We start from the raw sequence: 22,604 nt of genomic DNA on the forward strand, positions 1-22,604 counted from the left end.
AGGGACAATGCATACAACTGCAAAGCGGAGTAAGCAACAATATTACATCTCGGTGCTGCGTGACCTAGGATGCTCCATTCTCAGGCTGCCCGGACATTTGTTACGTCTATTTATGTGAGATAATGCCCTCGCACAAATGAGAAAACTTTACAGTTTCGAGACCTCGCGTAATTACAACGGACAATACATTTCTTTCTCTCAACCACTCAGTGGTGTCGTCCAGCTGTCAAATCCAAAGGACACCTACACCATAGAAGTTGGCATAAATGGACACAGCGGTCCCTCGCTATACAAGAAGCCGTACGCTGCCATTAGAGACAAAAACAAGTGGTCTAACCACAGGGACCATGCACTGGACATATACGACGGAAAAAAAAAAACAGGGGACTACATCTGCCTCCAAGCGAACTTTCAGCTGCCGCAGTTCGACAGCAGCAACAATGTTACCCTCAAGAATCAGATTCAGGTAGCGTGGCGGGCGACAGAAGCCTTGCAAAGAGCTTACTATGAGCGTTCTGTCTCCGTCTTTTTCTTTCATCTACTGATTAACTTAGCGCATTTCTTTGTGCCACAAAATATGACCTCAGTTGGCGCTGAGTTGGGCGCAGAAGCTGTCGATAGCAGATGTAAATACCGTCGAACCTGGATATAACCTGGATGTATATCGAAGCCATATATGACGAATTATTCTGTATAATGAACAGCAGTATAAATCCCATTGAAAAGTTTTGTATAAAATATTTATTTATACATCGAATTATCTATAAATCGAAGTTTTCGTGATTCTCTTCAGATTCGATATATGCGGGTTCGACTCTATATATTTCTCATAATCCTCCGCTTGCGTAGCTTCACTAATTACTGTAATGACTGCATGTAAATGTATAGATGGCACGTGAAGAGATGGTTGCATTTCACACACGTGACACTGTTATGTGAGTTTTCTTTCTTTTTTCGTGGGAGCCCTAGCTGTAAATTAACAGAGAAAGCTGAGACGATGCAGGCTCGACGTTAGGCTTCATTTGCCGTACATTGGAAAATGATGGCCCACATTGCCCCCATGTACAGCTTACTGGGAGGTGTCCTTTAGGAATTTCTTCATTATTTATCTGTTTATGTTGTAATCAAGAGGCGCACAGACAAGTCACACTCACAATGAAATGAACACGCATATCATTAAAAAAAAGGTTGTTATAACGAGAACATGCGTACGCCACTGCGGGAAGGCTTTATCATTACTGCCTATTTGTTTTCGTAGTATTTCTTAATCGCTCCCTCCCCCCCCCCCAAAAAAAAAAAAAAAGAAAGTGAAAATCACCGCCACTTCCACTCCGTGAAGATGGTCAAGCAACGAAGCTGTGTTAGTTACACCGAGTGTTACGAGTGTTACATCTGTATGTGTTGCACTTATATATGCAATTGCGTAAACACAAGTAAACACATCTACAACAGGAACTTATAGTATGTTGAAGCGTTGCGAGGCGAGAAGAGGCAGCGACTTCCGACGCTACTCGACGAGTGTCCAGTTCTCTGGTCGGAACCTGCCGAGCCGTCGCCAAAGGCATCGGCAGCAGTCACAGACACCACACGCGTTCGGCGCGAACGCGGAGAAACGCGGACGGCGGCAGCAGCAGCTCTGCGCATTGTCTCGTCAGCGAGCCCACTCTCGGTGCACTCGCGGTAGGCAGCCTCTTCGTCAGGTGTACCTCACTGCTTGTAGTCTTCACGTAGTCTGTGCTGCGATGCGCGTTCGTTATCCGAAAGGGCGCACCGCACAGCCCACCATCAATCTCGGGTAAACATGCCGGCAAGTTCATAAGGAAATTTAATCACCCGTAAGCACACTTACTGTGGTATGAACGTAGAGTACAATATAACGTCCAGCACGTGCGTTCAAAAATGTTGTGAAAACTTTAGAACATCTTATAGCCTCTTATAGCCATCGCCTGTCCTCCTCGCGCCCAGTGCGGCCTCTCGTCAGTCGCCTCCTCCCACCAGTGCGCGCCGTCTCATTGGTCACCTCCTCCACCAGCGCGCCTCTCCTCTGCTAGTTACGTGACCTGCCCTCCCCCAGCGCCGCTCTTTTCTTCTCCTGGTCACGTGACCTGCGTGACACCGGACAGACGGCGAAGGCTCGACTAAGAACAGCCACTGTTAACAATTGCTGGCTTTCCTGTTATCGGGAGTAGATAGATGTAAGGATGCAATGAATACCGTACGGCGTCTTTTGCTGCCGGAGGTGCCGCCGCCTTCAACTGCGTTTCTTCTTGCAACAGTCCAACGCGCTCAGCGTCTGATGCCACTTTTAACAGCGGAGCTTTTTAAGATCTTGGTTAGGACGCGTAGTGCGAACAAAAAAGTCACAGGCCAGCGCGGCACACGCAGCACAGTCACAGTGTAAGCAGGTGGAGCGGCTCAAGAGTAGCTCCAATTTGGGCACCACGCACAACAGGGTCTTCGCGGCAGTCTGTTCGCCTCGTTTTGACGAGACCGATCTGAACTGTCCGCCCGCCGTCGACGGTAAGCTGCGGCTTGTAATGCTCTCTGCTAAGCAGTCTGAGCCCCATCAAGCCTTACAACTGCAACTTACATGTAGGGCACGCCACGTTTGTAGACACCTTACCTAGATGGCGCCACCATACTGGCGGAGGCTCGGGTCGTCTGCCCCTGCGCGCTTGACTTATAGGGCATTTCTGGTGGCCGATAGCAAGCGCTTGCGTGGCTCAGTGGTAGAGTATCTGGCTCCCACGTAGGTGGCGCAGGCTCGATCACGGCGGGAAACGCGTACTTTTTTCGCATTTCCATTGATAGCGGTTACGGTGGCTAAACGCCGGCGGCGGCATCATCGCGAACCGAAACGGTTATTGGATTGAGTACAAAAGAGCTTACGCTGTAAAAACTCCGCCTGGCGATGACGTCACCACGCGTTGCCTGGCAACCACCTCGCGGAGCGGCGTGTGCTTTGCTTCCTCTCCGTGCCGTGCACATGTTGCCTTGACATGGGACGTTAAGAACGGGAAGGAGAGCATGTGCGTGGTGCGCGCTATGCTCGGGAGAGAGAAAGAGAAAATGAGAGCGAGAGAGAAAAAAATTGTAGCAGCACCAACAAGGCAACGCGCAGAGCTGCTGCCGACGCCGTCCGCGTTTCCCTGCGATCGCACTGAACGCGCTGCAGCCGGCATCTCTGGCGGCGGTTCGGCAAGTTTCGACCAGCCACGCCCCGGCAAGTGTGGAGGCGCAGCTTGGCCGTGACGTCACCGGGGAGACAAAGCTCGGAGTCGCTGCGACGGCGGCAGAACTCTAGCTGACTCTTTGGCGCAAGTACATGTGCCCTTGACATTTGACGAACAAAGACAATCCGGACACCCGAAGAAGAAGCCGCTAATCTTGAAGCGCGTCGCGCTACAAGAGAGAAAATGTGCGTAGGCAGTGAGCCGATTCGGAATACGGTGCATAGCAGCACTTAGCATTTTCTAGCAAAACTTAGCCAATCCTACTAAAACCTGCGAGAAGCTAGGTCGATCACCAGCTCCGCTGTTTACTCCAGCCTTGCACCACTAGTGCAAGCTGGCCACATTTTTTTCTTCTTGTCGCATCGAAGTGGTTGGCTGCAAAAGTGAGGCCTTAGGTCCCCTGTATCTGCCTTTCGAACGTCGCTATTGGAAATTACAGATAAAACTTCAGCATATTAGAAGTTACAGCGTCAGTGATATTGTGAAGAAACATTATGAGGAACTCGGAAGCAATATTTTTTGTAACTTGTTTGGAGAGTAACTAGCGTATGTAATGTGGTCCTGTACAAAGGGTTGGGGCCAGAGATCGCATGTTCTAAAGTTTTCACAACGTTTTTGAACGCACGTGCTGGACGTTATATTGTACTCTACGTTCATACCACAGTAACCGCCGTATTCAGAAATGCAACTTAGCTTGAAGCCCATGCTTGACTTAATTTAAAGGACGCCTGGCGTGAACATGCCATGGACACTCATTGCGTTTGTTGCGGCACGTTCACAATAGGCGTCACTTAACTCAAGTCAAGCACGGACTTGAAGCGAAGTTGCATTTCTGAATACGGCGGTAAGTGTGCCTACGGGTGAATAAATTTCCTTATGAACATGCCGTCATGTTTACCCGAGATTGATAGTGGGTTGCGTAGGTACGGGAAGCATCCATTCACAGTTTGCTGCACAATATAATAAAGCAAGGTCAGCGCTGCTGAGTTCTGGCACATTTGAGTTCAGATGCAAAACCGCTAATGTAGTCAAGTGTTATTATTGGATTTAGACTGCAAAGAAACTGAGACAATCTAGAAGAAAAAAGAAGAGCAGGGACAGGCTGGCAACTGCCATCAGATAGGCCACATTGCCTGCCTGTTCTTTGAGATAAAAACGCCGAAGTGGAAAATAGGAATAACGATAGAGAGTAGGAAAGAAAGATGACGCGCCACAATGACGAAGTATGAAACGACAAACACAAAGAGAAGGTCAGAGAGAAGAATAAAAAGATCGAGGCTGGAACGGCAACCCGAACAGACAGTCCGGTTTTATACTAAATACGAGTTAGACGGTTAGGATATAGATGAAAGAGACACAACGCAAAAAACTACAATGACATACGACAAAGAATACAGCACAGCGTGCAGTCAGGATATAAAAATAATGACAAAAAAGGTCCACCCCCCGCCGCGGTTTGCAATAAATTAGGAATAAAAAAAGACCTCCCAAAACGTCTTAGGTATCATTATTACTTCAATAAAGCTATATTGGTCTTAAAATGGGGAATGAAATTGGGCGTGCATAGTTTACTACTGTTCCCACAGTTAAATATCACTCCTGGCATGAACTGTTGCGCAGAGTTCTACTGGGCGTCGAAAAGGATGTTAGTGGTAACGGCCAGGTGGAGTACAATGTTTTTGAAGAGCACCAGGACCCGTACCAAACGGTTACTTTCCAACTGACCGTCAGCATCAACGACGCCCAGATAAATTCGGACAAAGACTTCACATGGGAGTCGAAAACACTAAAGCCCGGCAACGACTTCGTTTGGCTCGTGGTGCAGACCGTCGACATACAGAACGTGGATATCGTAAGTATTGGGATGACAAGCTGTTTTAAATGGAACATTTCGGCAGTTGCTCTACCGGGTTTGCTTGGCGGTGGTAGTCTGGCGTCTCTCGAGCACACACAGCACATACAACGCACGCACCAAACAAATTCGGCAGAACTCATCTCACGATGACTGTCAGCAATAATGCGTTTAGTATTGAATCAATATAACGATGCAAAGTGTTGCCACCGGTAGAAACGAGTTATGTACGTGGCGTGTGCTTCAGCGGGACTCCAGTTAGGCGCTTCCCTAAAAAAACTCGACGCCATCTAGCGGAGCCACCACGAAGCCTGTGCCTGGCCTCCGAAATGTATGGCAGACTAGTGCGCGCGGACGCCGAGAAACGCGTCATGTGGCAGCAGGGCTCATCTCTCGCGCGTCCTTGTGGACGCGCTGCGCCATTGAGTGGCGCTGGGGAGAAAGCCATGCGTGGCCTCCGAGATGAAAAGCGTGGCGCACAGGTGCCTGCAAACAATAAGAAGTTTTCTCTCATTTACAGTACACTTAGTGGCACATACTCAGTGACCCAAATTGGCGGGAGGTTTATTTATTTATTTATATACAATACCTACAGCGCCCTCTAGGGCATTATTGTTCACTGAAGAGTGGCACATATGTACACATTGCCACATGCGCAGTGACCCAAGTGGGTCCGATAAGTTGGTTTCGAACTTTGTTTCCTTAGCGCAGCCGCCTGACGCGCTACCCATTCGACCACGGACTACCCAATGGCCCAGGTAGGCGGAAAAATGGTTAGAGACATAGACAGACACATAGTTGGGCGAACATAGTTTACTGCTGTCCCAGCAGTTAAATGTTACTCCTGGCATGAACTGTTGTGCGGAGTTCTACTGGGCGTCGAAAAGGATTTTAGTGGCACCAGCCAGGTAAAGTGCAACGTTTTTCGAAGAGCACCAGGACCCGTACGAGACGGTTACTTTCCCCCTAAGAATGCTAACGCATTAAAGGTGAAGCATAAGCACACCAATCATGCCAAGCAGTGCGCTCTCACATGTAAGCATTCACAGGCAATATTGTGGTATAAATCCGAGTGGAGGTGAAGCGAGACGCTTGGAGATGCCTAGGAATACTTCCGAAGAAGCGACGAAGCCGAAAGGCCAGCGCTGTGCAGCAATCAACGTCGGACATCAGCATAAGGCAATAACCTCCGTTCAAACAGCTTAAAACCTTCGCACTATCACTGTCTCAACACAGGCGGCAGAATTTGTTCCCTGGATCTTCGGAAGCGCAGAGAAAGGCTGGGAGTTGAAGCGGGCTTAGCAAAAAAAAAATAATAATAATAACGTAACAAGTCCACGCAGAGTGTAAGATGTACCGTACACACCTGTGCATGGGCCACACTGTTTTCTTTTTATTATAGTGATGGGGTGTGGCTATTTCACACACCTGATTCTTCACAGCCGAGTTTTAAAATATTTCCTGGATGTACACTCTAAACACGGTAAAGTTAATAAAGGTGCACATTCTTAGATCTTTATAGAAAATTAAGCTTCACCATTTGCTTGAAATAACAGTAATCTGCCTTAAAGTTTACTAAAGTGAGTCTTAGTTTACAAAAGTCGGGATGCTTTTGACCTGATGGTGGTTTACGCCACCGAGAGTAAACTTGGATAGCTTTGCTGACTTGTCAAAAATGCGAATTCATCCAGTGAAGCCTGTGACAAGAGTGACCACTGGCAGTTCATCCCGTGTAAGATAAGTCTGGCCTACGAATTCACGATTTCTAACAGTCATCGTTAAATTGGAAAGAGTGGGTGTTATATGAACTATCGCTTGCGAGAGCATGCAAATGCGCTGAAGACGAAAACGGCAGTAATATCGCGACTCGCTGTGCCATGTGACGTTGAAATACAAAGTTAAAGTATGCACGTCCTCATGACATACTGCGATCAGCCTGCGGCTGAAATATTTTGCTTTCAGGCATATGCTACCTATCGTAGGAGGCCGTCGTGCGTCGTGTGATCTACGGATGCACAAATCACATATCTTTGCGATTAGTATAGTTCTGCTTACACAATGTGCCGCCTTTGCTGCACTTAGCTTAGATGATATCTATCTATCTATCTATCTATCTATCTATCTATCTATCTATCTATCTATCTATCTATCTATCTATCTATCTATCTATCTATCTATCTATCTATCTATCTATCTATCTATCTATCTATCTATCTATCTATCTATCTATCTATCTATCTATCTCAGCACGTATATAAAATAAAAAAGCTAGTGGCATCTCTTTGCCGTTTCTGATTATTATTCCTCAGATCGTAGGCAGCAGTTATTGATGTCTTCATCATCACCTTCGTAACGACAACCATATCATCATTGTCGTCCATGCCGTACTAATGCCGAAAGTTGCCCAGATAGCCCGAACGTTTTCCCGCACGCCCTCAGATTGAGAGGAGGACAATAATGCTACCTCCGTTCTTTATTCCAGCACACGGGAATCAGACGCCGTGGCTGAAGAATTGCCTGGGCGTGTCCGAAGCGAAACTTAATTGCCAACTCATTTGGCAAACTGGTTTCGTCACGATGAAATACACGAATTTACAGCTGTACCGTTTGTGCGGAAAGTGGATAATTCCGTTGAAACCGGACGAGATGGAAATAAAGAGGGTGAAAGAAAGAGAGATAACGAATGAACATCCCCGTGTCAATGACTACACTAAGCAGCTGCACTGCAATGTACATTTAAAGGGGGCCCTGAACCACTTTTTATCCAAATCTAGAAATGCAGTTGATGGTAAATTAGACTATTTAAGAAATACTTTGCCGCAAGAAGTTTAGTGGGCTTAGTAGAAGTGTAGTTATTGGCAATCAAACAAATCGTTCGTGGTGCTTCCGCTCTTTCTTCAATGATTTGCACTGCTAAGGCTACGGTGGAGCGGATTGGGCGCAGAACGCACCGCCTACTGAACATCACCGTGGTGTGCAGCTCAAATTTGATTTTGGATGTTCACGTAGACGCCACTATTTCCGATTTTCACGCCTACGACGCGCCAAAGATAGCAAAACGTGCCAAATGGGGTTGCAGTCCGCGAACCAGAGTGGACTGGTTGCGGAACCCCGCAGGCGGCCGCGGTGTCTACGCTACATGAAACATGCAGCGTTTGCGTTGAGCACGACAGGGCTAGAGCGCGCGTTCGCGCTCATATACTCCTGTCTGTCTGTGCTACGTAATGCGGACCGGCGTTTTCCTGCACCAGCTTGACCAATGAATAGTAGCCACTTCCAACTTGCGCATTGTGAAGCGTTCTCATTACGAAGCGAAGTTTGCGAAGGCGTCTTACCAGGAGTGAGCGCGCCCTGGCAAGCGTGCGTGTGGTCTGACCTTAACTTTCGCGTGGTTAGAGGGTAGTTGAGTGTTCCAAACTAGTCGAAAATTAGCAAGACCCGACGGCTACGACACTGATGAGCAGGTTGTCCAAAATTTACTTCCTACGTGGGTGGCCGCGGCCAAGCGTGAGCAGGCGATAGTGATCTTCTTCCGGAAGTGCATAATTATTATCGAAATTCGAAAGCAGGTTTTAGCTAACTTCATCCTGTTTATTCAACTGCGTCAATAAGTATACACATAGGAAGAAGTGCACTGACCCAAACACCTTTCTTGATTGATGTCAACTATTGGCCAATAGCACCCGCGTATGGGTGTCTGCTATATTACGAAATTCCGCGTCCAGAAAAGAGTGATAAACAGGTTTCTGTTGGAAAAAAAAAACGTTTGACATAAAGGTGACTTCGCGCTCCGCTTGCGAAATCCACGTGCCACGCACGAATGCAAATTTTGGCTGAGACGTTCGCAGCAGCGTACGCTATCTGCGGAATGTGTTTTTTCGCCAAACTCAAGCGGTGGTTCAGAGCCCCTCTAACGTGACCTAGCAATCCCACTTATACAACCAAACAAACATTTACATAAGCAGTGCTCAAGACTGGCCTTTACTTGAACGCCACTGTGGCATCATTTACTGAGCCACAATTATTAAGGTGGATCAATAACGGTTGTCCATTTGTGCCCTGTGCGACCGTGCACATTCATCTTATGTGGCATTTCGGTTTATCGGTGACATGGTTTTAGTGGCCAGCTCCACGTTGCTGTGGTACAAGGTCAGTGTGATTGTGATATTAATTTCAAAACGACGAAGACTTCGACTTCTCGTTGAAGTTCGCTGTGGAAATCAGGATTATGCAGTTATGGCATAATTTAATGTGCAACCTGAATACTCCTAAGAGAGCTTAAATTCGCAAATTCTCCACTTTGACGGGACTCGTAGCTGCTTGTTGATTTAGATCTCGATATTGCTTTGGTAGTGAGCTTATAAAATAAACCGGTACAGGTGCATTAGGGTTGATCCTGACGGCATGAAGTGTACAGAAATAACACAGACCAAGGGCACGTAACAGATTGGGTTAGTTTCATGACAGAGGTCGCTTTGGTTAAGTAGTTATGACATCCTGCCGACGACGACGTCGCTGCTTCTAATCCCGGCTGAGGCAGTCGCACACCGCTGGGTGCAGAAGGAAGCCTGTGGTTACGCTATCGTTCCTAGTTTCCGATGTTGCTCATACGGAGCATCCAGTTATTATAAGAGGAAGCTGTAACTAAGAGCCAACTCCAATGCCACCAATTTAAATACATGTTAAACGCGTAGATCTTTTTTGAGACAACCACTGAACCTGTTTGAATAATTTTTATTTGAATTTTAAAGTAAAAGGTGAATTCTAGTGATCTAGGAAGCAGTTTGATTTAAAGCCTGCAATTTTTTACCAAAATTGCCGAAAATGTAAGTTAAAAAAAGAACGAAGCTTACAAATTCGCAATTGTGCATCAAGAATGCATATATCAGAGTTATGTTAACTGCGTCCCATAAAGCTCCTAAAGCAAAAATTTTGATATATGAATTTACAACTTGCGTGAGTTTGCTATGATGTTTACCAAGGTTTTGAATAAGTCGTACTGATAAATTAGTCGTTTAGTTCAGAGGACTGTACGATACATGAATTTTGTTCGCTTTAGATGTATGTCTAGGTGCAGTTTACATAACTGTAGTATCATTATTATTGCTGACATACAAGTTGGTAAATTGATAGTGTCGTTTCTTGTAATTTGTGAAACTGATTTTTTTTTAAAAACGTTGACGGCCTAAATAAAAAATATGCTTCCATGAGTAACCAGGTTTTAACTTCTTGTAAATGGAATAAACCTAACCAAATTTAGTGCAGGTATTGTCTAGAGAAATGGTTTCTCCGTTCCCATGTATGTAGATAGGAGTCCCAGAGCAAAATCTTCCTATTAAAGCCACTTGAAGATACATATGCATTTATTCGATGCATCCTGGGTGATTGAGTGTGAAACTTTTTTTGACAAGCTCGTAATTTGGAAGCCAACGTGGAAGTTTGAGTTTCAAATTTAATTCATAGCGTATTTTGTTCGCCCACACTGTTTGGGTTTTGTGCAGTGTGGTTATGAGGTTCATATTCCAGAGGCGCAATAATTTTAGCCATAGCAGCTAATTGTAATATTTAGCGACGACAATTTATTTGGCATGATGTGCAATGACAAACAAACTTTTATGTCTTACAGTAAAAAAATGTTACCGATTACAATTACAATCACTTCATTCAAAAATATGATTGATTTCATCCCCCAACTACTGCCACACCAACGTAATTGAGGAATCACTCAATAGTTATCGATTGCATTTACGTCACTTTCCTCCCAACGTTTAATAACCTTGCATGAATGCAGTGCACAGAAAGAGCTGGCCTGGCATTTTTAAGACCACCTTTTGCAGCCCTTCATACAATGCCTATCTGCACTTGCAATTGAAATAATAAAAAAAATCCTTGGTCAACGTTCCTCGATTTTCTTGTGAAAACATCAGTAGCGACACTGACAGCTTGCTCGAGGAGGGGAAATAACGAGGGAAAGACTGGAAGGTTTCCCAATTGGCTCAATATGCGCGCTGGGGAGGTAGGGCTAAGTTGTAACGTATACGAATCTTGCGCACGATACTGTTGCTACTCAGAATCCGGGTCCTCTATGAAGCGCAGTGCTTCATTGTTGCTGGGAAAACTATCAGCATGCGATTTCCCGCCATATACATCCTAAGTGGCCTTTCATATCGAGAAATACCAGCACCTGTTCAATTCATCGGCCAACATCTGGTGGAGCGTCACGATGAGAAAACAATTATTGAGTCCCCGGGTTTGCCTGCCTGAACAGCCGCTGGCGAGGCTGCTGCGTGACACGATCTCGTCCGTTCTACTGCAGCTACTACCAAATTCAAGTTCTCAAATTGGCCTCACTTGTTGCAGCTTGTCTCGTTATAAAAGTAACTGGTTACATCAGATTGGTTGCTGAAAAATATAATTGAATTACAGAGCGCCTTAATGAGTAAACAAAGCAATTGATAGATTACAAAATTACAAAGATGTAATTGACCCCGGGTAATTATTAACATGTAATTCGTTGCGTGCAAGTCAGCTGACAAGTAATTTCATTATGTCATGGGGGCCGAAATAGAAAATACGCGTTATTTATGTAGTTGTGTACGTGTTTAGTGCAATGTCTTTCAGTGCTGTGAGAGTTGCAGGGAGAGTTGGCCTTGGAACCATACTCTGCGTGCCACCCTCTCTTTCGCCTTTTTTCTGTCAAAAAAGTAAACTCAGCTCGTGACCCGACCCTGGGCGGTCTCGCCCAGTTAGTGGTTGGTTCACGGTAGTTCACGATTTGCTTTGCTTGCTTGCTTTGCTTGCAAAGCAAAACAAAGCAAAGCAAAGCAAAGAAAAGCAAAGCAAAGCAAAGCAAACAAAATTTAACCGATCACCGACACCTATAATTTTCTTGGTGCAGAAACTCCTGTCGTAATATGAAAGTTGAAGTCCTGTTTACCAAATTTTGATGTCGAATACCTACATCAAAGGATTATCTGTATTGATCTGGTCTCGCGCCCTACTCCGTGTGCTGATCTTTTGGTGAGCATGAGACAATAGAAAAATTGTTCCTTTCATGTCGTCGTTTTTTATCATTAGGAAATCACACTTTAGAAGGACAATTTCATGGTGTTGGATTGATTATAGCGATTCCTGATATTCTATATTTGGGAGCCTCTTCTCTGGGACATTATCATGGGGATGTTGGTCCCGCGTTGTGAGGTATGCAATTGAAGCAGGGCGATTTCCGTGCTAAATTGCTAAATATCTATCTGACTTCATTATCTTTTATGTATTCAACATTTTTCAATAGTGCTTATCTTGAGACTCGTTTAATCAATTTGTTAACTTGCCCGATTCTCGGCTAAAGCCCATAGTGGGTATGAGCTACTGTTCAAAAGAAACAAACAAGCAAACAAGTCGGAAAGATAGGGCGCAGGATGCCTCAACGGATGTCGCGGACCAAGGATTTGGGCGCTGGTCATGCCACGCGATTCACAGGAATTACGCCAGCCTCCTGCCTAATGTCCCGACGGGGCCTCATCGTCACGGCCGTTTTCGTCATGAGTTCCTCGGCCGTCGTCGTTTCCGCCGCTATTTCTCCCCACAGCCGACAGCGATCTGAGCCCCTGCCATCCATGCTGAACATCGGATCACTGTTCGATGACCCTTGGGAGACATCTTGGAAGACGAGACATTTGCCGCTTGACTATAAGTGTGATTCGAGCGCGTGTCGGGATGTCGGCGAAGACCTGAGAAAGAACGTCGCCTGGTCCTTGAACCCGTGTGCCGATTTCTACGAGTACGTCTGCCACAACAACCACTTGCATACTAACGTCTATGACCACGCCGTGACGCAGTATCTGCGCGAAGTTCGTGACGTGATACAAAATTACGAAGACCCCGGCTTCTCCCGGAGAACTGCTATTTCGAAAAAGATCACGCGGTTCTTTGCCGCTTGCCAGTCAAGTCGCACTGACCTGTCTTCCTGGAGGTCCCAGCTCGAGGACACTTGGAAGTACTTGGAACTGGACGGAGACTTGGAGGCTGTCGAGAACATGTTGGCAACGTTCTCGAGAGTCCTCGAAATCTTTCCCGTGATTCACGTGGCCGTACTCGAGGCGTCCCACAAAGCATGTGTGCTCCTATCGAGACCCCATGGAAACGGGGCTGATCGCATCTTCCAAGTGCCACACGCGTTTTCGACGTCCTTCCAACATTTTGCGGCCGACCTACTCGGGCACAAAGGAAAAATTAGTGATGACATCACTGACCTCATCGGCTCTGCAGCCAAGGTGGAGTCTGAACTCCAGAAGTACTCCGGTCCGCGTGGTGAGCAGTACAACCACCTCAATGAATACGGTGACATGCCCGCCTCGGAGGTTGGTGAGGGTAGCGCAGCATTTGACTGGACTTCATACTTGAGGAAATTCCTCAGCGGGGCATTTTCAGTGAAGGCGGACTCCTGCGTCATTGTGAAGTCTCCGGAGTACGTGAGACATCTAGTAAATGTATTCGGCAAGGTTTCGAGGAACGATGTGCGCTCGTTTCTCAAACTCAGGGCTGCTATGGCACTGATTCCATTCCGGAAGCTGGCGGACAACCCTAAGAAGAAAGATATCGAAAAGCTTTGCACACTGGCCACGTACAACCTCTACAGGTACGCCTTCCTAAAGGAGTTCAACGAAACGTACCTTCTGGCGGTGGCCTTTGGCGTTCATCGGAATCTGGTCACCATGAAGGGCTCCTACAAGTGAGGCTGTGTTTATCGTCTTTATTAGAACCCTGCAGAACGTCGCGTTGCTTGGATAACTAACCCCTTCAGTCATGGTGTACGCATTTGTGGACGCGACTTACTTTTGCCACTTCTGTGTAGTTTTGGCAAGGAAATGCCATAGAAATGAAGCTTAGGGCAAATTGAACGTTCCTCTTACCTCAAGTACCCTCATTTTCTTCCGAGGAAAATGTATCACTACTGACGATCGCTTTGGAGAAGACACTACAGAGTTTGACGAGAGGTGTGACGTAGGACATCTCTGTGGCAATCGCGAAAAAAATTTATTCTTTCTAGTAATGCTTGCAGCCAATAATTAACTTGTGCAAGTAATTCGCGCTAGTGATTCAATTCTTTTTTATGAAGAAACGTATCATTACTGAGTGCACAATAATTAGATACCTAATCACTCTGTAATTGTGATGACTCATCATAAAATGCAGAAAGAGTCATTCTACCATCTTGACCTTTCTCTTAATGGAGTCTGCAATACCTTGTCATAAAATTATGTAAGTTTCATGTGTTTATAAACAGTGTATCATAATCCGTGATTGAAGGGACGAAGGCAGGAACAACATGCGCTTGAGCTCGATACATTTACCAAACTTAAATTGAGCTTGCGAATCCTCTCTCACTAGTCTGCGCGGAGTTTTCTTGCGACGTACCATTATATATTCCCTTTATTTTCCCAAGTTCACTAGCACTTCCATTGGCTGGCGGTTTCCGAAAGTCGAGCGAAAGCAGCGCAAGAGGCCTACTGCAACCCTAGCGTCTTACTTGCTGCGTTCGTCTATGGTAGGCTAGCTTGAACATTGCACTTTCTTTATCTTGGGCGTTCGCACGTTTTCACTACCATTATAGTGGATATTTCAGAACACGGCGAGCTCGCGTTCACATCTTTAGCTAAAGGACGCAGCGTTTATGCGGTCGCTTCATTTTTCCTGTAACGATTCGCATGTTCGGTCACTGACACTCTGATCACGCTACAAAAATTGCCTTGGCTTTGAAATTTGAAGGTTCATACACACAAGAATGAACTTTTTCATTTTTTCAGTTTATATTGCGCTTGCACCTTGCCAGTTTTCTCACCATGTACTAGCAGATCAGCACATCATGTGTAACGTTACCAAGCTGAGCTGGTTTCCCTCGTTTTTGCAATCACAGGCACGTCATCACATCGGCCCAGCCTACTTCCAAAGCCAAAATCGCGATTGATGAGGCCTTGAGTGACACTAAAGTCAAGTACTTCATGGTAATGAAGGACGTCGACAGCTACTACAGCAGCATTGCGATCACACCGACCAAGGAAATCGCCCGCAGTTACGTAAAGGGCATGGTATCCATGACACAGCCTTGGCTGCGAGTGGTGGTCGCCTCCGGAGGCAAAATCCAGGAAAACCATCTGAACGTTCGCTGGGACTTCGACCCGGACACGAGCACGCTTCTAGTTCCCATCTCTATAAGCCACCTGAAGCATAAGGAGGACAAGGAGTTCTTCCTGGAGTCCGCGAGTCTCGGGGGCGCCATGATGCGATTCTTTTACATGGCGTTCCATGAGAGGGCGCTGTTCTCATCGGCTGGCTCGACTCACGATGGCCACAACAATGCAACCGCAATCGCTTGCCTTGAGAAGCAGTACGCATCAAAGGTAATGAACACAACGCCATATAGCGCAGCGTTTTCTGCTGCAGAAGGACTTTAAGTAGAGCAAATAAGTCAATTTATTGGAAGTACTTCTTGGGGTCCTGTTTGAAGCAGATTTACAGAGTCTATGCATCTAGTGTACATATATATTTAATTATCTACAGTATGCACAATACCTAAAATTTACATTGAGTAGATTCATAACGGACACGTACAATATTAGGCACGCTTCGTTAGAATGCGCGAATGCCACTAAGCGGCCGAAAAACAACTTGATAATCGGTAAAATCATTCTAATGACTCCAAACTACTCAGATGACCCCTGTCTTTACGCGAAGTGTTTCTTGTGCTGCTTACTTAATGTGTGAAAATTTTTCTACGAGGTGTATATTTTTAAGTTGTAGCGACTCCGGATCCCGTCTTTGTTGTGCGTCTTTAGGTCCTGTACTTTTGTTGAATTACGTCAAAAAAAAATGAACACTGTATTAAATTTTAATATAACCTAATGCCACTCAACCAATGTAAAATAAAGATAAATGTGAATAGATTGTATCCCATCTCTGCTGACGCTCAAATAATTTGCTTCACGGGTAACGACGCCTATTGAATTGACACTAAAAGACCCACAAAACAATTTACTTTGGAGGAAATTTATTTTAGTTAATTCAATGGTAATAGTTTGATCATTAGCTGAGAAAAAAAATGCCTACGCTCCGTTTTTTTTTTAATTTCGCGACGTAACCTTAACGTTGGTGCGCTAGGGTGACGCCACAGACTTTAAATTATTACTTCGCATTTGGGGCGTTGTATCTTTGTAAAAGCTGTTGAATGTGCCTCAGTTTAGCCTTTGGCGCCTCTAAACCCAGATTTGAGCCACTTTCTGTCAATAAGAAATTGAATAGGCACTTGCAGAACGCCGTCAATATCCATGATGTCATGGCAAGATGGCGCGGAAAGTTCAAGGCCAAACCAAGAGAGATGGTTTGGACCATCTCTCTATTTTGCCTTTTATGTCTTAGCAAACATTTTCTCGAGATAAAAGTGCATTTTTAGTATTCCAGAAGGGCATGTCACTAACACAGCTCCTGAAATAATTGTCTTTTTAGTTTCCCTTTAAACGCTAAATCTGTAAAGTATTACCATCAGTTACGCAATGGGGAGCAAGAAAGGGCGCTAAAGCGCGAAACGGGTCCCAGGTACATCTTGAAACTGAAGTGTTCACAGCAGATTTAAACAGGTAGCATTGAGCTCTATTGTATATGATGTTAGATATACAGTGCGTACAGACCTCAGGACAGTTAATATGAAAAGAAAGTCTCCATGAAGTAGGCTATAGACCTTTTGCAGCGAGCAGTCTGCTTTGCGAGTACCAGGGACTGCCACAGGCACGTCGCCATTAAGTGTCTTTTGAATCGGGAGCGAGCAGGCAACCGCCACCGCCGACCGTTCCAACAACGATCCGCCGAGAGGTCGGGGATTACTTAGTATTGTTTATTCAGGAGACAGAATCTCTTCAATGCTATTCATTGCCTGCTTAGAAGAAGTATTCAAGCTCTTAGATTGGGAAGGCTTAGGAGAAAGGATCAACGGCGAATACGTCAGCAACCGTCGGTTTGCAGATGATATTGTCCTGTTCAGCAATAATGGGGAGGAAATACAACAAATGATTGAGGACCCTAAATGAGAAAGTGTAAGAGTGGGGTTGAAGATTAATATGCAGAAGACAGAGATGTTCAATAGCCTGGCAAGGGATCAAGATTTCAGGATCGCCAGTCACCCTTTAGAGTATGTAAATGAGTAGGTTTATCTAGATTACTCACAGAGGACCCTGATCATGAGAAGGAAATTTACAGAAGAATAAAATTGGGTTGGAATGTATACGGCAGGCATTGCCAAATCCTTACTGGGAGCTTACCACTGTTGTTGAAAAGAAAAGTATACAATCACTTCATTCTACCGGTGTTAACATAGGGGGCAGAAACTTGCAAGTTAACGAAGAAGCTTGAGAACAAGTTAAGAACCGCACAAGGAGGGATGGAACGAACAATGTTAGGCGTGACGTTAAGAGACAGGAAGAGGGCGGTGTGGATCAGAGAGCAGACGGGCATAGCGGATATTCTAGTTGACATTAATAAAAGATGTGGGAGCTGGGCAGGGCAGGCCATTTAATGTGCGGCGCAGATAACCGGTGAGCCATTAGAGATACAGAATGGCTACCAAGAGAAGGTAAGCGCAGTTGAGGACAGTAGAAAACTATAGGTGGGGTGATGAAGTTTGGAAATTTGCAGACGCAAGATGGAATCAGTTTGCGCAAGAGATGGAGATCGCAGGGAGATGCCTTCGTCCTGCAGTGCGCAAAAATATATATAGAAAAAATTGCTAATGATGATGTCAACGTTGTCACGCCTTCGTCGTACAATTGCTGTCATGCCTTTGTTGTTATGCCGTCGTCGTCAATCTAGCTTTGTCATTGGTTGTCGTCATACATTTCTCTTCATACCACTGCTTCCATGCAGTCGCGGTCCCGCTGTCATCGTTATAACATCGTCATAATTTCCCAATCGTCATCTCAATGTCATGCCTCCTTTGTCGTTCCATCGACGCCATTACTGCTGCGTCATTCCATCGTTGTCACTTCGTCGTCGTCATACAGTTGTCATGCAGCAATGCTCATGGCCGACTTTGGCAAGCCAAAGTCGGCCGTACTCACACCAAAATAGGCGAATACCGGAGACAGAGTATGTCGCATATAGTCAAAGCAACGGGAGTCTCAGAACGACCCCTACCGATTTTCAATAGGCGTGACTTCAGCAATACGGTGCGTCTCTGCATTGGCCGAATGCTAATCGCATTACCGTTGTTATGTCTGGCTTGTGTGATGACCAGTTTGTGTCACGCTGCCAAAGCCATGCCGAAAGCCCAGACGTTTCATGTACGCCGATCCACCCGCAACCATTGAAGAACGCCTAGGAGGCTGTAACGACGAAAAGACGTCAACCTTTGCGCGCGCATTCTGTCCTCCTCGCGCGCATTCTGGCGTGCGCGACGCCCTCATGACTGATGACTGAGTGATCTTGCTAGTGCTGTCTGCCTTCAGTGAGCGAGACAGTTAAGTTTCGTGTGCGCATTTCCTCCTCCTCCTTCTCGGCGCGGAAGATGCCGGCAGTGTCTGTGTGCTCGTCAGTGCCTTTCCCTCTGCTGGCCAGTGGGGGTTAGAAAATCGGTTGAACTCACTGCCATGTACCGAGCGACGGCCGGAAGTGCGGAGAACGTTCACTCTTTGCTTCTCCTGAATGAGCGATTTCCGAAGACGCTGTAAAAGGCGCACCTTCAACGGACTTCAGCATTCTGCGCAAACTGGAGTGTGAGTAAATCTCCGTCGGGAATACTCTGTAGCGAGGTAATTAAAAGTGCCTTGTTACACGTTACGTCGATCGTATCGCGTCTCTGCCCTGCTGGTTAAGGTCCAGATCGCTAGGCCTACGATACCTCGACGGTCCTGGATGGACAGTTGTAACACTGTCGACAGTCAGCGTGAGTTGAGTGGTTTCTTTATTTTCTATCTGTCCTCTTAATTCGACGCATTGGTCCAAGTGGGCCACTAGCTTGGGTCACTAGGTATGTCCTGGGGGCCGTTATGCTGTCTTTATATTTCAATCGTCGTCATTCCCGCTTCGTTATGCGACTGTCGTCCTGCCGTCGTCATGACGCCATCGCCTATTATTCCGATTTATTGTTCTTGGTTGTCAACTAGCTTGGGCCATAACGTACGCCCTCGGGGTCATGATGCCCTCGTGGTCATGATGCCGTCATGGTCTTTGCACGGTGGTCATCCCAGCCACGTCACCCGACTCTCATGATGCCGTCGTCGTCATCCTATTGTAGTCGCGGTATCATTGTCACGCTCGGGTCGTACTGCTGTCATCATCGCGCCTTCGTCGTGGTACTTTATACATGATGCATATACATTGAAATTGTTCCATCGTCGCCCTTTCATCTTTGTCACCCGATTATCGTCATGCCCTCGTCGTCACGTGATGGTTACGTCATCATACTCTCACCGAAACTCCATCGCTTGCATTCGCTCGTCATCACTACATTGGCCTCGTGCCCAGTATTGTCATTGTTATCAATGCATCATTATAATTCGTCGTCACGCATTCGTTACCCGCCGTGGTTGTTTAGTAGCTATATGGTGTTGATCGAGGTCGACGAGGTCGCGGGATAAAATCCCGGCCATCGCGGCCGCATTTCGATTGGGACGAAACGCGAAAACACCCGTGTACTTAAATTTATGTACACGTTAATGAAACCCCAGGTGATCCGAATTATTCCTGAGTATCCCCCTACGGCGTGCCTCATAATGAGATCGTGGTTTCGGCTCCTAGAACCCCGTAATTAAAAATTTTTATATGCATTCGTTGTCATGCCGCCGCGGTGATGCCGTCGCAGTCCTACCATCGTCTTAATTCCAGCTTCGTTATCTGATTATCTTCATCTCATCGTCGGCGTCATACTGCCGCCATCCCGCCATCTTCTTCAGGCACTGGTCATCACATTGTCCTCATGACCTTGTCATGTGTGTGGTCTCAAAACTGCTCTTGGGACAATTAAAGGAACGACCACACAGTAGTGGAAACAAACCAGATCTGCCTTTATTGCACCTTCTAGGCGCCAATATAGCCAGTCGAATAAATACTATTTGAACATGCCGATGGGTGCTGAGAAATCGAGGAAGTTAACTCACCGCGACAGGACGTCGAGCGAATATATGTGCACACCATGCCGGACACCAACGCCTAATCGTTCGCGTGTACTGTTACACGAACGGTGGCGCATTCGCACGATCGTGTTCGTTCATGCCGGTGCCCCGCTCTGAAGCCTATCGCGGGATGGTTCCGCGAAATTTGCTGCCGGGCGCGCGAGGCGTCCGCGTGCGCAGGTGACCCCAAGCCAAAGAGGCGGAAGCCTGCTCCGCTGGCGCCCGAATATCCACGCCGTCAGGTGGCGCTAGAATCGGAGCACTATAGCGCCATTTCTCGTACCGATGCGGAAGACTACTGGGGAACGCGGGGTGGCTGGGCAGGCGTGTGTCGTCGCACGTCACTCTATGTCAAGTATTCCGATACTGAGAAATATCGGGCGGGAGGTCGACCGAGGAGGGGATTTGCCCGATGTACCCAGTGCTCTTAGGTATACTCCTTGGTTGTCGTGCATTTATGTGTTACTTTGCACTTGCCGACCGTTATTTGGCATGTTTTTGTGGTGCATTCGTTCTGACGGGAAAAAATGACCGGCGTTGACGCACGTCTGCGGCCACTGCACTTGCTTTGACAGGCGGCCTTCGTTTTGCTGCGGCAGGAGCTGTTCGTAACTCATTCAATTGTTTCTTCCTGTCTCACTTAATAATATAATCAGCAAGATGTGATTGCATGAAAATATGAGAACATATTAGGAACATTGCAGTTGAATGTAGATGCAGCGATGATGACACTACGCAGGAAATGCCTCCAGGCTCGTCATGAATGGTGTCATGTTCGTGTCATGAATGGTGTCCACTACAGCATACATATTAAAAACCTGTTCTCAAGAAATAACTTGGCGTCACTAAGTGCGTTTACAGATCTTGTCGCCGAAGATTTCTTCTGTCCCATGCAGGCAATTAAATGAACCAAACATCAATGTCACGAGAGTAACTACTAAAAGTGCGGGGGTGAACGGGACTTACCCGCCGGAACAAGAGGCTGCCATCTATGAAGCCGAGTTGGTGAAAACGTGGTTGGTGACGCCTTTAAAGGCGGCCATTGAAAATGTCTGTTGACCACTGAAGTTGACACTATGCATAAGGACTTCTCGAAAGCACTAAAATAGCTTAAAAAATTGCCGAAATTTGTGCACAGGAGTGGACAGCATTAAACAAACGTTTAACGTCGACAATCAAGGTGAGATTAGTTCCGTTAAAATTTGATTTATTTGTCTTGCCTCCGTGTCTTCAGGCAGTGAACAAGACAAAGATCAACGGACACAGGGTCTTGAGGATGGTAGCTGCGGACAATGCCATCGTGCCCGTGTTGCACAGGGTCTTCAAGATGTCGCTGCACTTACGCAAGATCGAATTCATCAACTACAAGAAGCTGCAGATGTCGCTGGCCAACCTTCCCAACGTAGATGCCGACCAGCTGTTTTTCCTCATGTATGGCCAGACCTTATGCGAGCGGCACGAGGACACTGCCCGTGTCTTGGCGCAGGCACCGTGGCCTCCCGCCAGGATCAGGCTCAACACAGCGTTTTCCAACTACCCGGAGTTCGCCAATGCCTTCAAGTGCGGCAACGGAACCGCCATGAACCCGAAAAAGCGCTGCTCAGTTTTTCACTTTTAATGAACCACGGTGACAAGAAAGTCAAGTGTTAAAGTGAAGCTCCCTTGGCATATTCACCTCGTTTTCTGTGGTGTGCCGGTGGCCTGTCTCGCACGACCACCTAGCGCGCTCAGCGCTCCGCCGGTGGCCTTTTTAGACATGATCTCCGTGATTGTGCGCGCTGGCAGGTTTTGCTTCGGCCGTCCCATTCGGCGCGCGCCCCACCTAAAAATTGTAATGTAGCGCGCACCCAGCTGTTCCTGGATGGTGCTATTAGCCGACGGCTCCGGCGCACGCGAAGGCAGCCATATAAGGTAGACCGCACGAGGTGTCAATGTGAGCATTGCCTCTCTTATCACATGTTGCGGAAAATTTTCACAGGATATATCCCCGAAAATGTATGACCTCTGCCTCCGAATATTTTCACCTCTCAATCATCTAGTTGTCTAGTGCCTTTATTTATTCCAGTACATTTATATATTATTATCCATTGATTTTGTAGTAATGTTTAATAATATGTTCTTTTAAAGAAATCACGTGTGGATACAAACACCATTCACTGTTTCTGAACTTGTAGGTTATAGTAGATGGCAAAGTTGTTGCCTCCACACATGGCTCCTACCCACAGGGGGGATTGGCCACATTGGGTTGTTTGAAAAGTGCAGTCTAACAAAATACCAAAGGGGGGTAAAGGCAGACATTCAACATGAATAGACAACCAAATGCTAACAGAAATTTTGAGAGGGCCTATACATAAAATTAGG

At 46.5% G+C, this 22,604-nt stretch overlaps 1 protein-coding gene across 1 annotated transcript; it reads left to right on the plus strand.

Annotated features, from left to right (window-relative positions):
* The first annotated feature begins 12,503 nt into the window (after positions 1-12,503).
* LOC119454167 (neprilysin-1) lies at positions 12,504-21,861 on the plus strand. The gene is made up of 3 exons (XM_037716161.2): positions 12,504-13,816; positions 15,002-15,485; positions 21,478-21,861. The coding sequence occupies exons 1-3, from the start codon at positions 12,504-12,506 to the stop codon at positions 21,859-21,861; spliced, it is 2,181 nt and encodes a 726-aa protein (XP_037572089.1).
* Positions 21,862-22,604: the final 743 nt, after the last annotated feature.

Source organism: Dermacentor silvarum, chromosome 5 (genome assembly GCF_013339745.2).
Source record: "Dermacentor silvarum isolate Dsil-2018 chromosome 5, BIME_Dsil_1.4, whole genome shotgun sequence".
Taxonomy (NCBI): domain Eukaryota; kingdom Metazoa; phylum Arthropoda; class Arachnida; order Ixodida; family Ixodidae; genus Dermacentor; species Dermacentor silvarum.

Excerpts from the sequence above, each read along its gene's own strand:
- LOC119454167 (XM_037716161.2), top strand. The coding sequence starts at position 12,504 with ATGCCTCAACGGATGTCGCGGACCAAGGATTTGGGCGCTGGTCATGCC. Across the intron at positions 13,817-15,001 it reads ACCATGAAGGGCTCCTACAA|GCACGTCATCACATCGGCCC; the intron begins GTGAGGCTGTGT and ends TTGCAATCACAG. Across the intron at positions 15,486-21,477 it reads AGAAGCAGTACGCATCAAAG|GCAGTGAACAAGACAAAGAT; the intron begins GTAATGAACACA and ends CCGTGTCTTCAG.